The sequence below is a fragment of the Atractosteus spatula genome, chromosome 12, assembly GCF_055471065.1.
Source record: "Atractosteus spatula isolate fAtrSpa1 chromosome 12, fAtrSpa1.hap1, whole genome shotgun sequence".
Taxonomy (NCBI): Eukaryota; Metazoa; Chordata; class Actinopteri; order Semionotiformes; family Lepisosteidae; genus Atractosteus; species Atractosteus spatula.
This window is the reverse complement of record NC_142717.1, coordinates 46,173,368-46,194,245: the sequence shown is the minus strand read 5'-3', so window position 1 is coordinate 46,194,245 and position 20,878 is coordinate 46,173,368. Positions and strand designations below refer to the sequence as shown.

At 47.6% G+C, this 20,878-nt stretch overlaps 1 protein-coding gene across 3 annotated transcripts in view; it reads right to left on the bottom strand.

The window, feature by feature from the left end:
• pals2b (protein associated with LIN7 2, MAGUK p55 family member b) overlaps positions 1 to 16,752 on the bottom strand; it is a 42,013-nt gene extending 25,261 nt beyond the window's left edge. The window contains exons 1-3 of one of the 3 annotated variants that reach the window (XM_088928707.1): positions 16,618 to 16,752; positions 2,013 to 2,117; positions 688 to 718 (exon numbers count right to left, since the gene is read on the bottom strand). In XM_088928707.1, coding sequence (XP_088784833.1) covers positions 688 to 697 — 10 coding nt within the window. In that variant the 5' untranslated portion in view covers positions 698 to 718; positions 2,013 to 2,117; positions 16,618 to 16,752. The remainder of the gene's footprint in view (positions 1 to 687; positions 719 to 2,012; positions 2,118 to 16,617) is intronic. The other 2 variants (XM_088928708.1, XM_088928711.1) reach the window with 2 other exon arrangements.
• Positions 16,753 to 20,878: the final 4,126 nt, after the last annotated feature.

The following is a 20,878-nucleotide window of genomic DNA, read 5'->3' as shown; positions in this document are numbered from 1 at the left end:
CAGAAACAGCGGGTTCAGTGAAAATCAACACAGGAAATTAAAGCGCCTTGAGTTTGACCGATCTGTGTCGAGGGGAGAGGAGGGGTCACTGGCTTCTGATCTCTCAACATCTACGCTAACAAAAGCACGTTTGATCCGCTACAGACACTTGGTTCTGTAAAAAAGATCACATTAAAAGCATTTGTCTGCAACAGAAACGTACCTGTTATAGTTTTATATTATCATCTAATACGCAAACGGAAAACAAAAGGGTAAATAATGGGGCCATTTACATTGGGTGATGTTCCAAGTGATGGACATTTCTGAACGTTAATAAATTATCACTACAATTATATGTATCCAAGGCAATGAATGCAAAACAACTATGGATGCGTAAATATATATATATGTTCTGGAAGTCAATAAGTAGCATATCATGAATTCATGGAAAAAACTACTGCCTGGTACACTGAGAGACACCATCCTGAAACAGAGGGGTGAGCGTTGCTGCCTACATCACCTCACACCAAAACACACCCGAGCGATTTTGGAGTTAAACACTAGAGTGGTTTTAGCGTGCATCTAATTAGTGAGAAAGCTGCAAGAATAGCATTTTACAAATGACAAGCTGGTGATGAAGCAGTAGTTTGGATTAGGATGATTTTATAGTAACTGTTAATGGCAGCAATAATCAAGATTGCTCTATACCTGTAACCATGTCTGATGTGTGGCCAGGGATCTGCAGTGAAGACAATATAACAGACAACACACATGAGGTTTTGGTTGAGGTCTAGAACACGCCAGTGCAACGACAGAGGAGAGAGTCTGCCATCAAACCTCGCCCGGTTCAACCTTTGAAGAAGTCTTCCATTGCTGAATAGCTTCTCAAAACGAACAAGACCACAAGAAACCCGCTCTCCACAGACACTCCGAGCACAGAGCAGTCTAGTGAACTCTAAGCAGGTAAGAGGCCTGCAGCCCTGCCAAGGACACACTCTGTTCTGGCCAGGGCTCGCGATGTCCTCGCACCGCACTGGAGACAAGATGAGCTCCGACACAGAAGCCTTGTCTGAAGTCCCACCTCCTTCAAGAAAGGATCTGCAGCTCCAGACGGCAGCCCTGTGCTGTCAGTGTCACCAGGAGTGACAGAGGACGAAGGCGTGCCCGGACAGGGGCACCAGCCACAAGTCCTGAAGATCTGAAGGCGTGAGCTAGAGGCTGATCAGATTCCTGGTGTGCAAACTCAGAAATCCCCCAGGGAAGGGTCAGAGATGAGCACACTATTGAATGATGCTTTGGTATTTCAAGCCAGTCAACTTCCATGTCTTCTTCAGAGCATGGGAAAGAGCCCACCACCCAGGACGAGCAGGAGTGCTCTAATTGCCTTTTAAAAGCCAGTGCACATGTTAACATCTGGAGGTAAGGCCAGGCCAGTCATCATAACAGAAAACGAGATCCAGTTAGTTGGAACGCAAACATCCTCCTCCGTATGAAAAGCAATGAGTGCAGTGATAATTGGCTTGTACCAGCTTGACAGAAATGTGAGGCTTTGAACTTCCTCCTCGTTGCTCATGTGCCTCACAAGCCCTGGACAGAAAAGAAGGCTGCTACTAGTCCCTGCAGAGTCTTAGGAAATGTATTGTTTGCACTGTGTATTAACAAGCCCCCTTATAAATCAGACTGCAGGTGCAGACAGATTCTGTTTTCTGAAGTTAGGATCTCTAACAGTTATGTTGGATCAGAGGAATGGAAAAATCAAAAATGAGCTGGAGAACAAGAATTTGTCCCCAGTCGTAAATACCACAACCGGTAACTTCACAAACTTCTCATTCTGAGGCAGTGCAGATCATTTTCACCCACATTATCGAATCTTTGCTTTTTTGGGCAGGGCAATCTATGACCTAAAGTCTCCATCTCAGCTCAGAATGACTCACAAGTAAATCAGTTACCTGCAAGAACTGAAAATGAACAAAATTTTAGAATTTCAGAAGAAAAGGGACAGGAATTCCCGGATGTAAAGAGTGGTCTCTCACCCCCAGGATAGCTCCAGGCAGGATCTCCCCTCAGTACAGCTGCCGGCTTCCACTTAGCACTGCTCGGCCCTTCTCATTTGTTACAGCAAACTGACAGCAGAGAACCTGCGGGACAGACAACGCTGTTAAAAAAGCAACTGCATAATTAAAAACATACCACAGCTAATGAGGCCAAGATCACCAAAAAAAAGCACAAAATCCAAGAAGCTGAATAAATCTCTCCATGCCCTCGTCCCAGCTCTCATGTGAGGTGGTGGAAAGGTGTCCCCCGAGCGCCTCTCACAGATTTCAATAATGTGCGGACAAGCGTCGGGAAGGGCGCTGGGCTGGCTGTCCGCTCGGGGGGGAGAGAGCGTCCTTCATTCCCCCCCGCCAGCACGAACACCGCTGCACAGAACGAGAGAAGGAGCTGGGAGAAGTCGGACCGCTGGAGAAAAGGTCCCGTATACACGGAGGGAGTGGAGCCAGAAGACGAGGAGAAACCTGCTTGAAACCTTACTTCCCTGACACTGCCCAGCGACTTGAGAACAGAACACAAGAGTTTCGGCCCATGTGACCCATTCGGTCCTGAGCAGCTAACCGGTCCAAGGCTCTCGTTAGACTGCTCCTTGACGGAAGCCCAAGTTTCAGCTTCAGCCACATACAGAAGCTGGGCAGCTTGTTCCAGACTCCCACAACCCCAGAGCCCCCTATTGACCAAGTGCTCTTTGACTGCGTATGACCCAGCACTGCTACAAGGAGCTCCCACTTCAAACACACGTTCATTCATCCCTTAAGTAGCGAGTACTTCCTGTACTCCGAGCTCCTACCTTAACTGGAACCTCCCTGTGTGGTCCAGAGCTGGACTGCTCTCTTAATTCCCCTCTCCTTGCTCAGTATGCCTGGGAGGTGTCGAGTCAAAGAAGCTACCTTCCTCTCTCTCGGAATCAGAGGAGAGCTCCTCCAAGGCCCTGTGGGCAGGCTGAGGCTAACCAAGACGAGAGCCTCTGAAAGGGTTTAAAAAGGCCGTAACTGCCCTGACTGCGGTATAGTCGCTTAAACTAGGAGGACTCATGCAGCAGTTCACCAGGTTTGATCATTTGATTATATTCCACAGGCCACAAATGTTGCAAAACAGCAAGCCTATGGCACAGCAGTAACAAACTGCAGGGCAGCTCAAGAGCATCAGCTGTAGCAATCACCACTCGCACGCACACACGCAGCCAGATCGACTCCCTTGAACGGTTTGGCTTCACACAAAATGACAGGGGATCCATCCACCTAGTGATTCAGACTGTATGACGTCCGGACCTACTGCCTGAAAAGGGTCAGACCAGGGCTAAGAACCCCTGAGTGTCTGTAGGCTTTTCTGTCCTGTGAAATATTAAGAACCGAGACCCTGTATGAACTTTACTCTCACTGTACACATCTGCCCAGCTGTTGTCTCACACATTGCTTCATACCATTTGCTTGAGTTGCACAACTCGGCTTCATAAACCGAGCGCAGTGAAGTTGAAAATGTTTGCCAAAATACTGGCCAGATTAGCATTTAAAATGACCTTCGCAAGGCACCAAAAACACTCCTGCTCACTTGCTCAAGAGCCGCCACCTGTCTACCAGGACTCCTTGATCTCCATCTTGTTGGGGTGAGAGTTTACACTGAAAGCTAAGCGTCTCTAAACCACAGTCTTTCTCAGTCTCACTATTGCCCCTTAAGGTATAAGAGACACCAGAGGCTGCTTCCTTCCCCAAAAGCAACTGTGGTTTTAAATCAAAAGGCTTAATTAAGACGATGCATGCAGTGGAAACACTGAGGAATTCTGTGACTCCTGCATCTCCGTCTGGCTCCGATTTCCAGTGTCATGTTGCGGGACAAGCTGGAACTCCTGCAGCAGGAGCTTCCCGAAACAGCTCCAGCGGGAGAGACGTTGTCGAAAAGAACAGCTGAGACACGCAGCCAGCACAAAGCCACGGCCAACCCTGCAAGACTTCACGGGACACGCAGCAATTACACACGCGCTGTAATTACAGGCTCTTTCATCACATCGCCAGCCCACAGTGGCATTCTCTTTTCTAATGAGACTAATTCTCCCAGCCACAGATTTTTTCCACCCAAACTTTCCCTCGACTAAATTAAGCTTTTCAAAACGACACCGAAATGCGAGTTTCAGAAAACCGCACAGTGCAGAGTGCCAGACAGATTCCCAACATGCTTCAGAGGAAGATAAAAACACAAATTATTTAATTCTGCTTGAAATGCCTTGTACTCATTGCTCATTTTTCACAGCTGTGTGCCTCTTGCTCTCAGCCGTGAAGCGGACAGCAGCGCCGTACTCGCACTCCCACAACGCAGCGGTCTGAGACGTCCCACCGAGGGTCACCAGTGGGCAATCCCCCGCAGGAGCTCGTGAGAATAACCCACAGGCTCCTTCCACAGTGAGACACAGCGGCGCCGTTCTGTCCAAAATATTTGACTTTACTGTACACTTAAGCGTGAAAAATGTCATCAGCAGCACAGATTGCAAGCTTTCCTCTGAGAACAACACCGCTAAAAATAATGCAGAAAATAAAATAATTGCTTTTTTTTACACAGAAGAGCTTTCACTGGGTAGCATGTTGTAGAAATTTACAGAACAGTGAAGCACAGTTTTTATTTATATATTTTAATATATTTATATTTTATTTTATATATTATAATTTTTCCAGTAAGACTTTCACTGCACGTGCCAATGGAAGTACCAATGGCATTCAGGCACTTGGTGCCCCTGGGATGGCATGTCCCACGAGCCCACACCCACCCAGAAGACCCAGCACGGTGCCTGACTGCAGCTACAGACTACAAGCGCTCAACAACGGTTTGCGAGGCCCATACCGACGGCCGCTTTTCTGTAAGCAGTATCGGCCGATACCAAAACGATCCGGGGGGGGGGAGTTACTATCCAGCCAAAGACACCAAAAACGGCATGAGCTAAAACTGTCTTATTAAGGAGTAAGACAACGATTGTTGCAACCAGCTCACATGAAGCAACAAGCTGCAGTTCTTCAGTTCTTTTATTTAATGAAGATGACCAACTGGCATAGAGAAACTCTAGGCGAGATGTCAGAATCCTACATCTTCAACAACCGAAAACGGTGGGTTATCTAGTGCAATAAATTCCATTATTTTGGTCTTGATTCCTTTTGCTTTCAGGCTATTGCTTCTGTACTTTTGGGATCTCTCCAATGTTGCCTGCACTGACGGCTGTCTTAATGCCGGTGTAGCTTTATCCGCCTTGCGAGTTTCCGATACTCCCTGTACTCGGACGGGTGATGTGTTCTTAAGTGTCGTTTCAGGTTAGTTGTATTAAAATGATTTGTGTTGTGCCCCCGACAAGACACATTATTTTAGAAACATTCCAAATAGCCCTGGCTTGATTTGGATCAGACATTTTAAAAATCGTCCGATCGCCGCCGATCACATATTCAGAATGGAAATCGGCCGATTCTTATCTATAGCCGATCGATCCTTCCACCCCTAACGAGCACCACGGCCCAGGTCGTGCACCAGCTCCCAGATCCGCTTGTGCTGCCAGCACAGTGTGCACTAGAGCAGAAGTCAAGCTCAAGCCTTCCTACACAGTTCATTAAAGGGCATTTTAATGAGCTTGGAATGAACTCAAAACAGCTAGGGTGCAACTGCTGTGTGTGTTTCTAATTAAATCATAACTTAAAAGAAGCACAGCTGTAACACAAGTAGACAAATTCTGAGGAATAATAATTCAGTACAAGTCTGAAAGAAATCACACCTGCCAGACCGGAGCTTTCAGCTGTAATGTTACAGCATGTTCTTCAGCGTGAACCCCACTGCCTGTCTTTTGTTCTTCCTGATATTAATATTAAAACCGCTGAGTGCAGGTGAAGAGTCGGCACAAGCATGCCTCCGTGAAGCTCTCTGACCGCAGGCGAAGATGAAACTCAGCCCTGCAGCGTGAGGGCAAGCAAGAAAAAAGCACCTTCTCTGCAGATTCAGCCCTGGATCAGATCTCTTTCCAACATTAAGAGCAAGGCGTGCAGTTCAAAATATCAATTGTCCACTCTCCTGCTCTATGGTGCCCGAAACGTCATGGACAAAGACTTGATTCTGTTTGAAACAGAAACAGAAAACCCACTGCAGCGACTGTGACAGATCTCACGGGGCGGCAAAATCACAAATAAGTTGGCACTGACCATAAAAGAGCTGGGCGCAAAGACACGCTGGCCAGGCTCTCAGGCTCCGGTTTTCCCTGTTGACTGCTTACTGTCTCAGCAGTGACGCACCTTGTCCCTCCAGGTCTCTGCTGCCTCCTTTCGAAAGCAAAGTTCTGGAGTAAATATTACGTTCCAGTGGAGGTGCACTATATTCATGGGGTTATGTAACGCAGAGTACAATTATCACACTCTCAGCTATTATTCGAGCTGAAAGGCAAGGGGAAAAATGTTAATGGTTAAAAAAAACTATTACTGCAATTCTTCAGCAAATTACATGCACTGCAGCACATAATTCCCTAAAGGCTACTAGACTCTAAATAAACTGTGTACAAAGTGTACAGCTGAGCTTTTTCGCTGGTTAGTGAACCATCCAGACAAAAATACACTAACTGTAATAATAATTTTCTTTAAATGTTTTTTTTTTAAAAACAAAGCCCTGCACATACAGTAGCACACAATTTTACAAACAGGTAAAATTAAATGAAAAGTACAGCAGACCCCAAAATCCAACAGTAAAAGTAAAAATTATAAATTAAAAGATTTAACTAACAATATCTGTCTAGGATAACAACCAATCTGAACAAGAGGCATCATAAATATTAATTTGTACCACCCTGTGGAACTCTAAATGTGAGTGGGACAACATCTGACATTACCCAGAGTTCCTAGTGGCCAAACGTGAGTTGAACCTGCAGAATACGAGCGATCCCTAGCCTAGAGGTCTCCAGCACTGGCCCCGGAGAGCCCCAGGCCAGGGGTCTCCAACACCGGTCCTGGACAGCCCCAGTCCAGCCAGTCCAGGGGTCTCCAACCCTCTTCTTAGAGAGCTCCAAAACTGTCAATCTTATACCGTATGTCATGTTTTTAAAATAGTCTACATCTGTAAGCCACTGTTGAACCAAGCAACTGATCTGTTCAATTAAAAGAACTCTGCTCCTTGTGGCCCAAAGACTAGATAGACAGCAAATTACCTCCTTATCTGAGCACTATGGAATTGTCTATTTAGACATTTGTGATTTAATGGTGACCCTGGAGATCCCAGCTCTAGACAGTCTCCCATGAGCTGCCACAGGATGTCATGTCTGAAATTATCAACCCTACAGGCCCAGAAGGAAGAGAATAGTAAGAGACCCATCAGCAAATCAATAGCTTAACGAGGGCTATTTCAGTGCTGTGTCTCTGTCTAAATTTAGATTGAAAATGTTCAAAGAGCTCATCAGATGCAAGATGAGTCTGTAATTGAGCTGCCACTGCCTGTTCAACAATTTTAGGGAGAAAAGGCCAATTGGAAAAAGGGAAATAGTTGGTTAGACAGCTGGGGGTTCAGACTACTTTATCAACACAGCTGTGCAGATACAGAACTGCCCGAGGCGGACCTGCGCCCGTCCAAACTGCCCGCACTGTCCGGGCTGCGGCAGACCTGAGTCCAGGCAGCAGTATTGTCACGAACCTGGGGGAGGTTAGCATTCTGCAGCTGAGAGAATGCATAAAGTCAAAGATGAATATGAAATATATAGCTGTTAAGTTTTTGTTTAAAAAAACTGTCCTTTGACACCCCCACAGAGCAGCAGAGAGAGACCCCAGCACCCCGACACCCCCACACCCCCACAGACTATTTCAGCACAGCCGTGGAGAGCAGCGAGAGGGGGCAGCTTGCTGGTCTGCTCGCGGGACCCTGAGCAGGGCTCTGTCCACAGGCGCAGCACAGGGCCCCTCCTGCCTCGGCCCCTGCTCTCCCCCCGACCCGCACAGCAGGACACCAGCTGCCTCCTGACTCTCTTCCCCGAACGCCCAAGTCAGCGCTGCAAAAAGAAACTGAACAAACCTGTTTTTTTGCAGAAGTCAAACCTAAAGTGGAATTTAGTCAGCGGCGGCCCTTCCTCTATTATATTCAGCAAAATCAATAAACAAGGTCTAAAAAAACGGCACTAAACCCTGCAGCACCAACATCATGGACCCTTCAGGACAATGCTACCTTTTTCCCCACGTGCTCAGTCACAAGCCTCAAGAGCAGTCTGTCAGTGACAACTGCCCTCGTCATTACTGGAGCAGTCCATTCGTCTGCGAGCGGCACGCGGACTCTGGAGTTACTCCAGCCTGCAGCAAGCAGGGGCGACTGCCGGGCTCATCACGAACAAGAGCAAGCAGTAAGATCCCGCGGGCCTTCCGTGTGGAGTGCACATGTTCTCCCCGTGTCCACGGGCTCGGGTTTCCTCGTGCGGCCGAGGTCTGGCCGTGCGTGTAATACTCCCCTCCTCCGGCATACAGTATGTAGGTCACAGCGGACAGCTCACGCACTGCACCCTAAGAGGATTACTCCGTTTATGGTGGGATAAGGATTCAATACGTGCACTACAATTTCAGATCAGAAAAAAAATCATGGAATATTAATTTCCTGCCATCTGTTCACAACACACACAATCTCTTCCCATTTCAGGGCTCTGACACTTCAGGGGCGAGTGACCCCTTGCATTCTTATCACCATTCCCACCGAGAGCAAGTCGCAGTTTCACGCCTGACTGGCCTTGCCTCCCTGCTCTGCTCCACGGACAGCCTGAAGAGGCCCTGAGGCTGAGACGCGCCCCGGCGCTCCCACACCTTCACCCCAGCCACATCTTTCTTCTTTCAAGTTCATTTACAAGTCAGGAAGAATGGCCATTAACCATAACATTAAAAGATGGTACCATTCGTTTTTAACAAATCGTACACAAGTACGTCAGGGTCAATAAAACTCTTTTGGAGTCACGATCTATGAGCACAGGTGCCCCTCAGGGCTGTGTGAGCTCTCCAGTTCTGTTCACACTTTATACAAATGATTGTACAAGCAGTAGTCAAAGCAACTTCATTTTCATATTCTCAGATGATACAGCTGTTCTTGGCTTAATGCATAGAGTTAGCAGCTGAGCTGTATACATGTCAGAAATCCAAAGGTTTGTGCAATGGTGTGACAATAGCCTAATTCTCAATGTTAAAAAAACAAAATAAATAATTTTTCGATTCCAGAGCAGTTGGTGATCACTCACATGTAGTATTCCACAACGAATTTATCACTCAGGTCAATTCATATAAGTACTCAGGAGTATACACAGACAGTAACCTGTGCTGGACTACTCATGTTGAGAGTGTTTGCTCCAAAGTTCAGCAGCGCTTACATTTCCTGCGAAGACTCAGAGTGTTTGGGGTTCGACAGGAAGTAATGCTACTCTTCTCCCGTGCTGTAATCGAGAGCATTATCAGGTATGGTATTACAGTGTGGTTTGGTCATCTATCAGTTCATTTAAAATCGCAAATTACCACCTCTTCCAGGCAGCTTTGAAGGTCATGGGAGTGAAACGGCATCCCTCCCTGCAGACAATCTTTGAAAAGTCTCTCATCAAACAGGCAGGAAAAATTATATCAGATCCTTCCCACATCCTCAACTCTGAATATCAACTTCTTCCTTCCGGCAAACGTTTCAGGGTTCCCAAATGTAAGTCAAACAGATACAAACATTCCTGTGTTCCACTATCCATTAAAGCTGTCAACGCAAATGTCAAGGATAAACACAATTTTGACTCTTACCGCCCACTTGAGTGCAATATGTTTTGTGATGTGTTATAAATCTTACATGTTGTTATGTGTTATACTGTACATGTGCAATAGAATAGATGTGAATGTTTTTCTTCTTTTTTTTTGTTTGCAATCTATTTAAATGTACAGGAGTGCTGGGTGTCCATAAAAAATTTCCCTCAGGGGACAATAAAATCTTATGTTAAGAAATGCTACATAAATTCAAAAACAGATGAGTAGATAAAAACATTTTAAATAATGTTTCATGCACCGCGTCATCTCCCTCTTGCAACAATCTGGGTCATGCTCTAAATATTAAACTTAGGGAAACTCTTGACACTGTTGCACCAGCCAAATGGAAGAAAATCCCACTCACTCATAACACTCCTTGGATGAATGAGGAGATACTTCAGCTTAAGAGAAATTGTCGCAAATCAGAGCGCTTATAGAGAAAACCTAAACTGCAGGTTCATTATGACATTCTGAGAGAGCAGATTTCCAGCTACAATACTTCCATACAAAGGGCAAGAAAGTTGGACTTCTCTAGTGTAATTGACAAACACAAAGATAATACTAAAGTACTTTTTTCCCCACTATAGACAGTTTAATAAACCCTACTTTTTCCTCGTAATTTTTTTTGATGTATCTTCTACAAATGTGAAGATGTTTGCAATTCATTTCCAAGATAAAATAACTTTGATTAGACAGAATATACAGTAGCTCAGGCAACCACAATGAGATTGTCCTGATCAGCCACCTACATCCATTATGACATCTTTCTCTGTTATTAATCTTCAGACACTTAAAACTGTTACAGACAAATTAATGTCTTCCAGATGTGACCCTGTTCCTACAACTCTTTTTAAGAAGGTTTTTGACTGCGTGCAAGATAATGTTTTAACTATTGTAAATTTCTCTCTGTCAACTGGAGTTTTTCCAAATGCTTTCAAGACTGCTTTGGTGAAGCCTTCACTAAAAAAAGACTAATATGGATCCTGCTGTTGTTAGCAATTTTAGACCCATTTTGAATTTTCCTTTTTTAATGAATATCTGTTTTCTAACAATTTGTTTGAGAAATTTCAGTCAGGTTTTGGTTTTAACCGTAGTACAGAGACGATGTTGGTCCACATTGTGAATGAGCTGAGACTGATTGCCGATAAACATAATCCCTCTGTTTTGGTTTTACTGAATCTCAGTGCAGCTTTTGATACAGTAGATCACAAGATTCTGATCCACCGACTTGAAAACTAGGTAGGACTTTCAGGGATGGTTTCAGAATGGCTTAAATCTTATTTGATGAATAGACAGTTTTTTGTTGCTTTGGGAAATCAATCACCAAAAAATTGACATTTCCTGTGGAGTTCCGCAGGGTCCCATTTTAGGACCTCTGCTCTTTTCATTATATATGAAGATCCATCTGAAGATTAAAACTCCGTCAACAGACATACCGGGTGTGTGTTAGATATTTCTCAGTGGATGTCCCAAAACTTTCTACAGTTAAATCAAGACAAGACTGAAATATTGATATTGGGTACTAAAATTCAGAAAGAACTCTTGCAGGATAAATTGGGCTCTTTTGCTTCATGTGTTAAATCTGAAGTATTAAACCTGGGTATAACTCTAATTCTGATCTTTGTTTTGTCCCTCACATAAATAAGGTTATTATATCATTTAAGAAACATTGTGAAAGTTAGGCCTTTTTTATCCCAGGGCGATGCAGACAAAATTGTCCATGTCCAGTTTGTTACTAGTAGAATCAATTATTGTAATGCTCTGTCTAGTGGGCTTCCCAAGAAAACAATAAATCCCTTAAAACGTGTTCAAAATGCAGCAGCACAGATCCTAACAAAAACAAGAAAGAGAACACATATCACTCCTGTTTTGAAAGAATTTCACTGGTTACCTGTATTATCTAGGATAGATTTTAAAGTTCTTTTACTTGTTTTTAAAGCTCTAACTGGCCTAGCACCTGTGTACCTTACTGAATGTCTGTCTTTTTATGTTCCTATACGTGACCTGAGATCTGCAAATACTGGCCTTCTGCAGACACCACATGTGAAATACAGAAAGAGTGCAGAGACTGCTTTTTGTTTTTATGCTTCTAAATTATGGAACTCACCACTTTTTATTAGGCAGTCAAGCTCGGAACATTGTTTTAAAAAACATTTGAAAACATCTTTTTAAATTAACTTTTAGTTAAAATTGTTATTTATTCTTTCTATTTATCTTTCTTTTTATTTATCTTTTATTGTTCTTATTTTATAATGACTTTCCTAATTTTTATTTATTTTTCAAGCATAAATTGACATTTATGCTTTACTGTATTACTGTGTTTTCCTTTAGAACTGAAAGTATATCTCTTAATTTTAAGATTTTATTTTTACACTTGGTTTGTAAAGCACTTTGAGCTGCTATCTGTATGAAAGGTGCTCTATAAATATTATTATTATTATTATCATTATTATTAATAATAATAATAATAAAGTTCATTTTTTTATTATTATTATTCTCAAACAGCCACCAATGTGGGAGATCAGGCAAAGGAAAAGGGCTGGTCTCTGCACTCATAAGTGAGTAAGGAAAAGTTGTGTCAATTCAGTCACCTACAATTTGGTAGGATTTACCGGAGCTCACAAGACTCTTCCAAGTCCGCGTGCGAACAACATCTTTCTGCCTCAGCACAGCAGGGCAGGGATGCCGTTAGGAGCGCTTCTGCACCGAGCGTCACGCGAACCAGCCCTTGGCTTTCCTCTCCATCAGCCTCTGCTGCAGAGCCCACCACATAGGCCCATCAGCACTTTGTCTATCAGCACTTCACGCCTCAGGTCTTTTAAAGGCAACTGAAGAAAAACTTGCAAATTTGCATTTTTGAATTCAAAGGTGTGCAGCACTTATCTGCCAATCCTTCTCGAGATGAACAAATGTTACACGACACCTCCACAGATATATTGTGTGCTCTGGACCTGTCTACTTGCTGTTCCCCTGGCTCGACCCTCCTAACAGTGAACGATTAGGAAGTTTTCATGGAGCCTAGTTAAGAGTGACAGGATATTAACACAACAGAAGTGATCAGAAACAAACTGCTGCAGTGTAGATCAAATCAAAGCTGACAGCTCGACTCTTTCTCACAAGCTCCAGGGTAAAACATTTATCCGTCTGAAGCCGAACAGACGGAGAGCGTGTCCTCTACAGCTGCTGGGGGAAGGAAGCGCTCAGACGTCCAGCCGAGACTCCAGAGCCTCGTCCGGGCTGGCTCCGCGCGTGCACACAGGTGCCTCGGCGCCTTCATCACGCGCACCGCACAGGACACCGAGAGCCAAGAGCGCCAGCCCTCCCTGCTCAGTGGCACGGCGCCCCTCTTCACACAGATGGCGCGGGGAGACGCTTGGCGCTGCCGTCACCCGGCCCCACCAGCAGGGCGTGGGCACTCGTCCAGGCCGGGGCCAGCGCCACACGGGAACAGAGCACAATCGGAAGGCAAGAACCAGGGTCCGTGCTCTGTGCGATCGCCCGAGCCACTGTGCAGCACGGCACACACACCCAGGACTCGCTGCCCGGGTCTTGTGCTCGACTCACACCAAGATCTGAAGACTTGAGACTGACAGTGGCACAGGGGAGTGGAGTGGCAGTGAGCGCTGTTTATCTGGCCCCAGGTTCGAGTCCAGCCTGGGGAGCCCTCTGTGTGGAGCCTGCATGTTCCCCCGTTCCCCTGGTCCCCTGGCGCTCCCCCCACTGCCCAGCGGCTGGCTGGCTGGGTTAGATGTGTGCTCCAACTGGAGTCCTGTTGTTCCCGAACAGGCTCCGCATTGCCCACCAGGACAGGCGGCTCCCTGACAAGGAAAGGATGGAGAGGAAAAGCATCCCTCCATCCTTTTCCGAACGGATTAATCCAGTTCAGGGCTGCGGGGAAGCCAGAGCCTATCTGGGCAAGCAACAGGCACAGGGCAGGGTACGCCAGTCACGGACAGACCCACGGCAGGGCCCACTCTCCCAGAAGCATGTTTTTGTGCCGTAGGGGAAACCAGAGCACTCGCAGGAAACCCACATGCACATGGGGAGAACATACAGACTCCACACAGGCAGCATCCCAGGTCTGGATTTGAACCCAGAACCCCAGCACAGAGAGCTACAGCAATGCTCAGCACCGCACAACTGCGCCACACGTTTATCAAAATGAATTCTGTCCCCCAAAGCTTCACAAAAAGTTGACTAAATCTAGCAGAGGCTGAAGCAGCCTACATCTGAAGAGCCTGGGGAACCGAAGAATGCTAATTTCTCATTAAAACTGAGATCAATGGAAATCCTGACTCATGGAAAACAAAGTAAACTTTTATTTGTATATCTTCGGGGCGTCATTTTTCAGCATCTTAAGAACAAATCAAAACGCAGGCTATGAGCTTCAGGAAAGAATTTTACGCAAAAATTTGAAAAACAGTTTTGAAACTGCAGACCACACCTCTCATAAACGTGACCAGCTCAGGATTTCAGCCGTTTTAAGTTGAAAGCTTTCGCTTCTGTTTACGGGAAAAAAGAACAGAAAAAAATCTCACAAACATGCCAAAGGTTTTTTCCCCTCTTTTTTACAACGAGAAAGTCTTCCGTCACATCCCGTTAACTTGTTCCCACTCCATGCCGGACGGCTGGAGCGCTGACCCCACACTCTCCCCCTGAGCAAGGCCCTTCACCCCAACTGCTCCAGGGGCGCCGTACAATGGCTGCCCCTGCGCTCTGACCCCCAGCTTCTCTCCCTGTCTGTGTGTCTGTGTCTCATGGAGAGCAAGCTGGGGTATGCGAAAAGATAATTCCTAATGCAAGAAATTGTAAAGGGTTAATAAAGTAATTTTATTAGTATAAAAAAAAAGATGGCTCATTAGCTCTGCCTGGATAAGGCTGCTGTGCCGAGGCCTGAGCAGCTGCCCCTCCCCACCAGATGACCACGGGAGTCGGGGTAACGCAACCCCTCTCCAGGACACGGGGACACAGGGTCACCCCGAGCCCCCCTGAGCCGAGCGGAGCCGGGTGACTGGGCGTCCCTGCAGGGACGGGTGTGGGGGGAACAATCCCGGAGAGCCTCGTCTCCCGACACGTCGCCAGGGGGCCGAGTCCCATGGGCAGCAGGGCCGGGCGGCACGAGCGCAGACGTGCAGGACACGCGGGGGCCCGGGTGTGGAACCGTGGGTGTGAGCAGTTCACGCACAGGGCCGGCTTCACCGGGACACAGGAACGCAAGAGGGGGACAAGCGGCCCAGCCAGCCTGTCTGGTACTTCACCGATCCGCAGAGCTCACTCCACACTCCCGCCACCCTGCAGGTAAAGAGGTGCGTTCTGGTCGCTCTGCCCCCACACTGAGAGCAACACGCAGAGACCAGCAGCTCAGAGGGGGGCTGTCCGCCCCTGTGGCATCGACACAGCAGGTCCCGCGGGAGGAGAGGCCCCGAGACCCTCTTTCACGCCAGGACACCCCGACTCCACAGCCCCCCTGCCTCTCCCTGCTCGGTGCCCCCCGGTGCGCCTCTGTACAGCGCCCTGTGACCATCCAGCACTAGGGAAAGAGCAGCTATATCACCGGCTGGCGGGTCGATCAGCACCGCCCCGAGCCCAGCGGGTCTCATCATCATCAGCGCCGCCAGCACAGCCCATTCGCCACATCGAGCCCGGTCACTCGTTGGCACGTCATTGATCCCAGGATCTCATCCTGCTCTTCCTGGAGGACTCCGTGGCAGGGGCGGCCGGATCCCCACTCCCACCTGCCCTTCCCTGGAGTTCCCGGCCCGCGGCCCCTGGCTCCTGCTCTGTCTCTCCCCGAGACCATGAGACCCCCTTCCTTCAGGCTGTTAGTGTGGGGCGTCCCTTGGACCCCAGGGGCTGATCAGAGACCCCAACACGCTCAGGCTGGGTCAAGGCTGCTGCTGCTGCTGATCTGCGGCCAGACTCGCCGCTGCGCTCTGGGAGCCTCAGGGTCACTGTGTCACGGACAGCCCGCGGCAGCACGGGGCTGCGTGTCAGTGGGAGTGGGGGGTGGGGGTCCTGTCACTTTCCTGCGCGTGGTGAGCAGAACGCGCCCGGACCCCTCTGCACGCGTGAAGCCCTGGAAATGACTGCGAAGCGCACGAAAGTTTTCTCTTTCTTTCTCTTCCGTTGAGAAATACGACCCAACGGGGCCGAGAAGGAACAATGCCGGAATATCAGCTCAGCTCCAGTTTGCACCGCCCGAACCCACAAACGCACACCAGGCGGAAAACCAGGGGGTCTGTGACACAGACACCGGCTGCGCCCCCCGGAGGGCCCGGGCACCAGCCCGGCAGGACCCGCACCAGGACCCGCACCAGTCCCGGGCACGGCGTGGAGCCGCCAGAGAAGCAAGCGACTTGCGTGCAGCACTCGCCCCACGCACACGCGCCGCAGCCGTGGCGAGTACAGGCCACGCACAGGAGGCACCCGGCACGGCTCCCGCACGACTTACTCAGCGGTGGGGTTCTTTCCCCCTCCCCACCTCCAAAAACAATTATTTTAACTACACGTGCGGCCATTTTTATTCCCCACTCCAGCCGGCGCAAACACATGGAGAGAGCACTTCCGAGCGCCCCACCACCACCACCACGCAGCCGTCCCGTCGCGCTTCGGCACGGCGCCCCCCGGGAGAGGGGCGCTCCGCTCCCGCACGGCCGGCCGGCCGGACCAGGCGACTCCTGCCGGACTCCCGGCGCAGGGCGAGTTAGTTCAGCCCGGAGCAGGGAAACTGCCCCCTCTCCCTGCGCACACCGCCGGACAGCCAGCGCTCCGGGCGCGGCGAGGGGAACTGGCAGAACCGTCATACCTGCAGATCTGGGAGAAATAAAGACAGACTTACCCCCGCCGATACCCTCCTGCCGTCCAATTCGCCGTCCCGGCTAGAAATTCAAACCCCCCTCAGCTGCTGTGGACGCGCAGCTCCCCATCCGCGCTCCCGGCGTCAATCTCGCTGCCGAAGCCCCGCCCCCCCCTGCGTCAGGCACGAGCAAGGACCAATCAGATTCCGGAGGCGCTCAGGACCCCGCCCCCAGTGTCAGTTCAGAGTACAGGGTCGTATTAACACTGTAGCTGTAGCAGGATATTAGGGACAGATAGTTGTAACACACACTGTAGCTAGACAGAGATACATTAACACACACTGTATCAGGATATTAGGGACAGAGATACACACTGTGGCTGGACAGCAGGAGCACAGGTACTTTAACATACACTGTATCAGGATATTAGGGACAGAGAAACTTTAACATACACTGTAGCTGGATAGAGATACATTAACACACACTGTATCAGGATATTAGGGACAGAGATACACACTGTAGCTGGACAGTGGTGACAGAGATACATTAACATACTGTAGTTGGACAGTGGGGGCAGAGATACAGTAACACTGTAGCTGGACAGTAGAGACAGAGATACTTTTACACAGGAACACTTTTCTCATTTTTATTAATTTTTATTAATTATGTTTGTAGCGCTCAAGTGAGGGTCAAGTAGATGTGTCTTTCTTCAGAATATGGGCGCTTGAGAAAGAATACAATATAGGTCAGTCAACCCGTCTGGCCTATTTGGTAGTCAATAGTTAATTGATCCCAGGATCTCATCCGTTTTTTTCATCAAATACGTCAAGCTATCGGCTTCAGCATCTAGGCATTTAATCCCTGATTCCCACAACCCTTTGTGTCATAAAATGCCTCTGGTCTCAGTTTTCTCGCATAGGGACAACTTATTTTCAGTCAATCCAACTTTATTTTATATAGCTCCTTTTAAGGAAAACAACCTCTATAAAATGCTGTACATTAAAAATTCAAGTACAAGCCCTCATTCCTATCATAAATGTGAAGGAGACAAAGCCAGTCCTGTCGTGTCAAAGGAAGTGGCTATATGCCCCAGGTGCTAGTTGTCCCTTCAGTGAAAGACAATATGCCCAGCAGCCGAGCAGGGCAAAGAGCTGCATTGTTTCTGTTTATATACAGGACTTTAACTCATTAACAGGTGGGCACAGTTTACATGTATATTTAGGCCTATATTATACTGTAAATAACTCACTACAGTGTTTGCCCTTATTGCTGGGTAAACAGACATTATATTTATATAAATCTTCCTCACCAACAGCTGGGTGAAAATTGTCATCATAAAAATAAACAAACATAAAAACTAAAAGCTTACTATAGGCAGTTACTTCTATTGATATAACTTCTACTGTCTAAAGTAACAGGAACGTCCAATGAAAGACTTTTGTTTACTTATTCAAACACTTGAAACCAATATGCTGTTTAATTTAACTGACAGCATCATTGCAGCCTTCATGGCCCTTGATGACCACCCTCCTGTTTTTTACAGCGAAACACTCGGACACGTCGACACGTTTCAGCCCTGCAGTGCCCATGCTTTAAAAGAATAAAACATTGACAGAGTCATATTCTTTCAGCCGGGGCTCATTCTGGGTTATTTCCTCCCCATGCTTTCACAGGATCTAGCTCCTGGGTCCCGGATAATGGCACTGCCTGCAGAGAGGGAGAAACCGCTGTCTTCCCTTGAGCAAGGCAGGCTGCATCTCTCAGACTGAATGCCCGGCTTTATAAATGGGCACTCTCCTGAAATCTGTTTGCAGTTGCCTCATCTAGTTAAATGCACATATAAAAGGTAAAAGACAGTGAGGGAGGAAATTCACTGTGACAGTTTCTTTTCAGTCTTCCCGAAGCTCTGCAAGCCTTTGCAGAGAGACACAATGAAACTCCACGCTGGAGTGTGTCCTGAACACCACTGAGCCCTGCCTGCTCCCGCACCCCATCACAAGAGTGATCGCGTGCAGCTCCTACTGTGTTCCTTTCAGAAATATCGGGTCTGCCTGTTCTGCCTTCAAGAAAGAACATTGTCTGAGTGCAATAGTGCCTTCTAAAATTGCTCATTGCTTTAATTCTTGTGTATTTATTTCTCTCAATTCACAAGAGAGCAGAAAAAAACAAAGTCAAATTATGAAACACCTGTCAAACCGCATGATTCTGAGGAAAGATACCATTAATGGCGGTGATTATTTTTTTTCCATTGTCCCACAGTATCTTAGAAATACAGTACATTACATACTTCGATTACCAGTTTCCTTCACAGCCTGGTTTTTAATTCCCCGAAAGTGCTCTCAACACCTCCAGATAGCTGTACTTGTGACATTTTTCATTTTCTTTCCAGGGAACTCTCTGTTCTGACCTCACAGTTGTTCTCTAATCAGATAACCGCTCCTCTTCGGAGCTCTGCTGTCGCACCTGTAAGTGTTTTTACAGTAAACAGCACAACTCTTCTCTCTCACTGGTTCACTCAACCTGTAAAACTCACTCAACTGCTCTGAAGTGGCCAATCAACCATTCAACTTTAGGAAAAAGCTGCTTGTGAACGGCTCTCACAGACAAACTGAAAGGGAGCTGTGAGCTAAGACACAGTTGTAGATCAAAATCACGACTGAATTAACTATCATAGTTACTCAGTGTGTCGCTTGTTAAAGTGTTTACAAAATACAGCTGAGCTTAACAGAGGAGATAGTGACATCTGGTCTGTGCACTGGATATACACTAAGCCTGTCTGACTCCAGTAGTTTGGTGTAGTCAGATTTCAAGGATTAAAGTGTGAACGTACAGTACAATGTCTACAACAACATTTTAAGGAGCTGACAGATATCTGAACAAGATCCTGGATCAATTACTGTAGCTTCTCGTGTCCAGGTGGACTAGACAGACCTCTGAGTGTGTATGCTGGAAACTCCAAAAACAAAATGTTCACACCTGAATTTTCTACGCCGGGTTGAAAGCAGTGTGATATAGAAGTCTGAGCCCCGGACGTGTGGCAGGGAGCTTGTGGGTTCACATCTTGGACAAGGTCCAGCTGCTCTGCCCCTCTGCCAGGTACGTCACCCAGAGCGCCACAGTACAGCGCTCAGCCGTGTAGATGGGCACGGCAGCCTGTCAGGTTGCGTCACCGTCTAGAATCCTTCAAGAGTCAGGAAGACGCTGTTCTAGTAGCATTAAAGGATGTTGGAGCACTCTGATTGGCTCAAGCGATTTTCTCTTCTCACTTCCTGATGTTTTTGTAACTTTAATATGGAACAAGAAATTATTTGGCCGAACTGACAATGCTACTTTGGTCACTGAGATAAAGCAACTCAAAACATGTGAAGCAATTTAATGTTATATGTAATATATATAATTCAGATATTTGTAGCGTACAAATAAAAAAGGTCCAGAGTCTGTGGCATAAAGTAATACTGGAATACTCCTTCTTGAAAAAGTACAGTTTCAGCCCTGGGAGGTCAGCTGCTGTTTGCTTTGATGACTAACTTGTTACGAAAGAGCAGAAACAGAACAAGACCTTTCAGTGACTACTGGCTCAGGGGCGTGAACTTGTGCGCTTACGTAAAGTGTAACCTTAGCCCAGCCTATTGCAGAAACGTAACTATTTTTAACCTGCTGCGATTTCCCGTGAAAATTCAGACACGGTGCTTGTCTGCTGCAGGGCTCTGCAGCTCATTCCACGTTTCTCCCTGCATCCGACTGGTGAATCCCAAGCCTGCTCTTTGCGGACTCTGGAGATCTGTTCCAAGTCCAGCTCTCAAAATCACTGCAAAGAGTCCGGCTTGACTTTCCCGGGAGAGAGAGCCGTGTGGCGGTAAATCTGTTCCCTGACAAGCCACACCACTGTCTGGCAGGAGAGACCTGTGCTGCCACCTGTGCAAAGAAGCCTGTTCTAAGTGAAGGCTCGTTTCGGAGCAGGAAGCTGACACCATCGCAGCCAGCGAGGTCGCTCCAGAGAACTGGGCTTGCCTGCCAAGCATCTCCTCGCGGGGAATCTGCAAGTCTGCTCTGAGCCTCTGGAGGCCTTACAGAGAGTCGCTTTCACAAGGCCCAGACCCTCGACCTGCTTTCAGCCACATTGTCCACACAGCCCGCAGGCGGCGGCTCAGTGTTCCCAGAGGGAGAGAGGGGTCAGTGCCTGTCCAGCCCAGTCCTGGTCCGGCACCACAGGGAGAGAGGAGTCAGTGCCTGTCCAGCCCAGTCCTGGTCTGGCACCACAGGGAGAGAGGGGTCAGTGCCTCTGCAGCCCCGTCCTGGTCC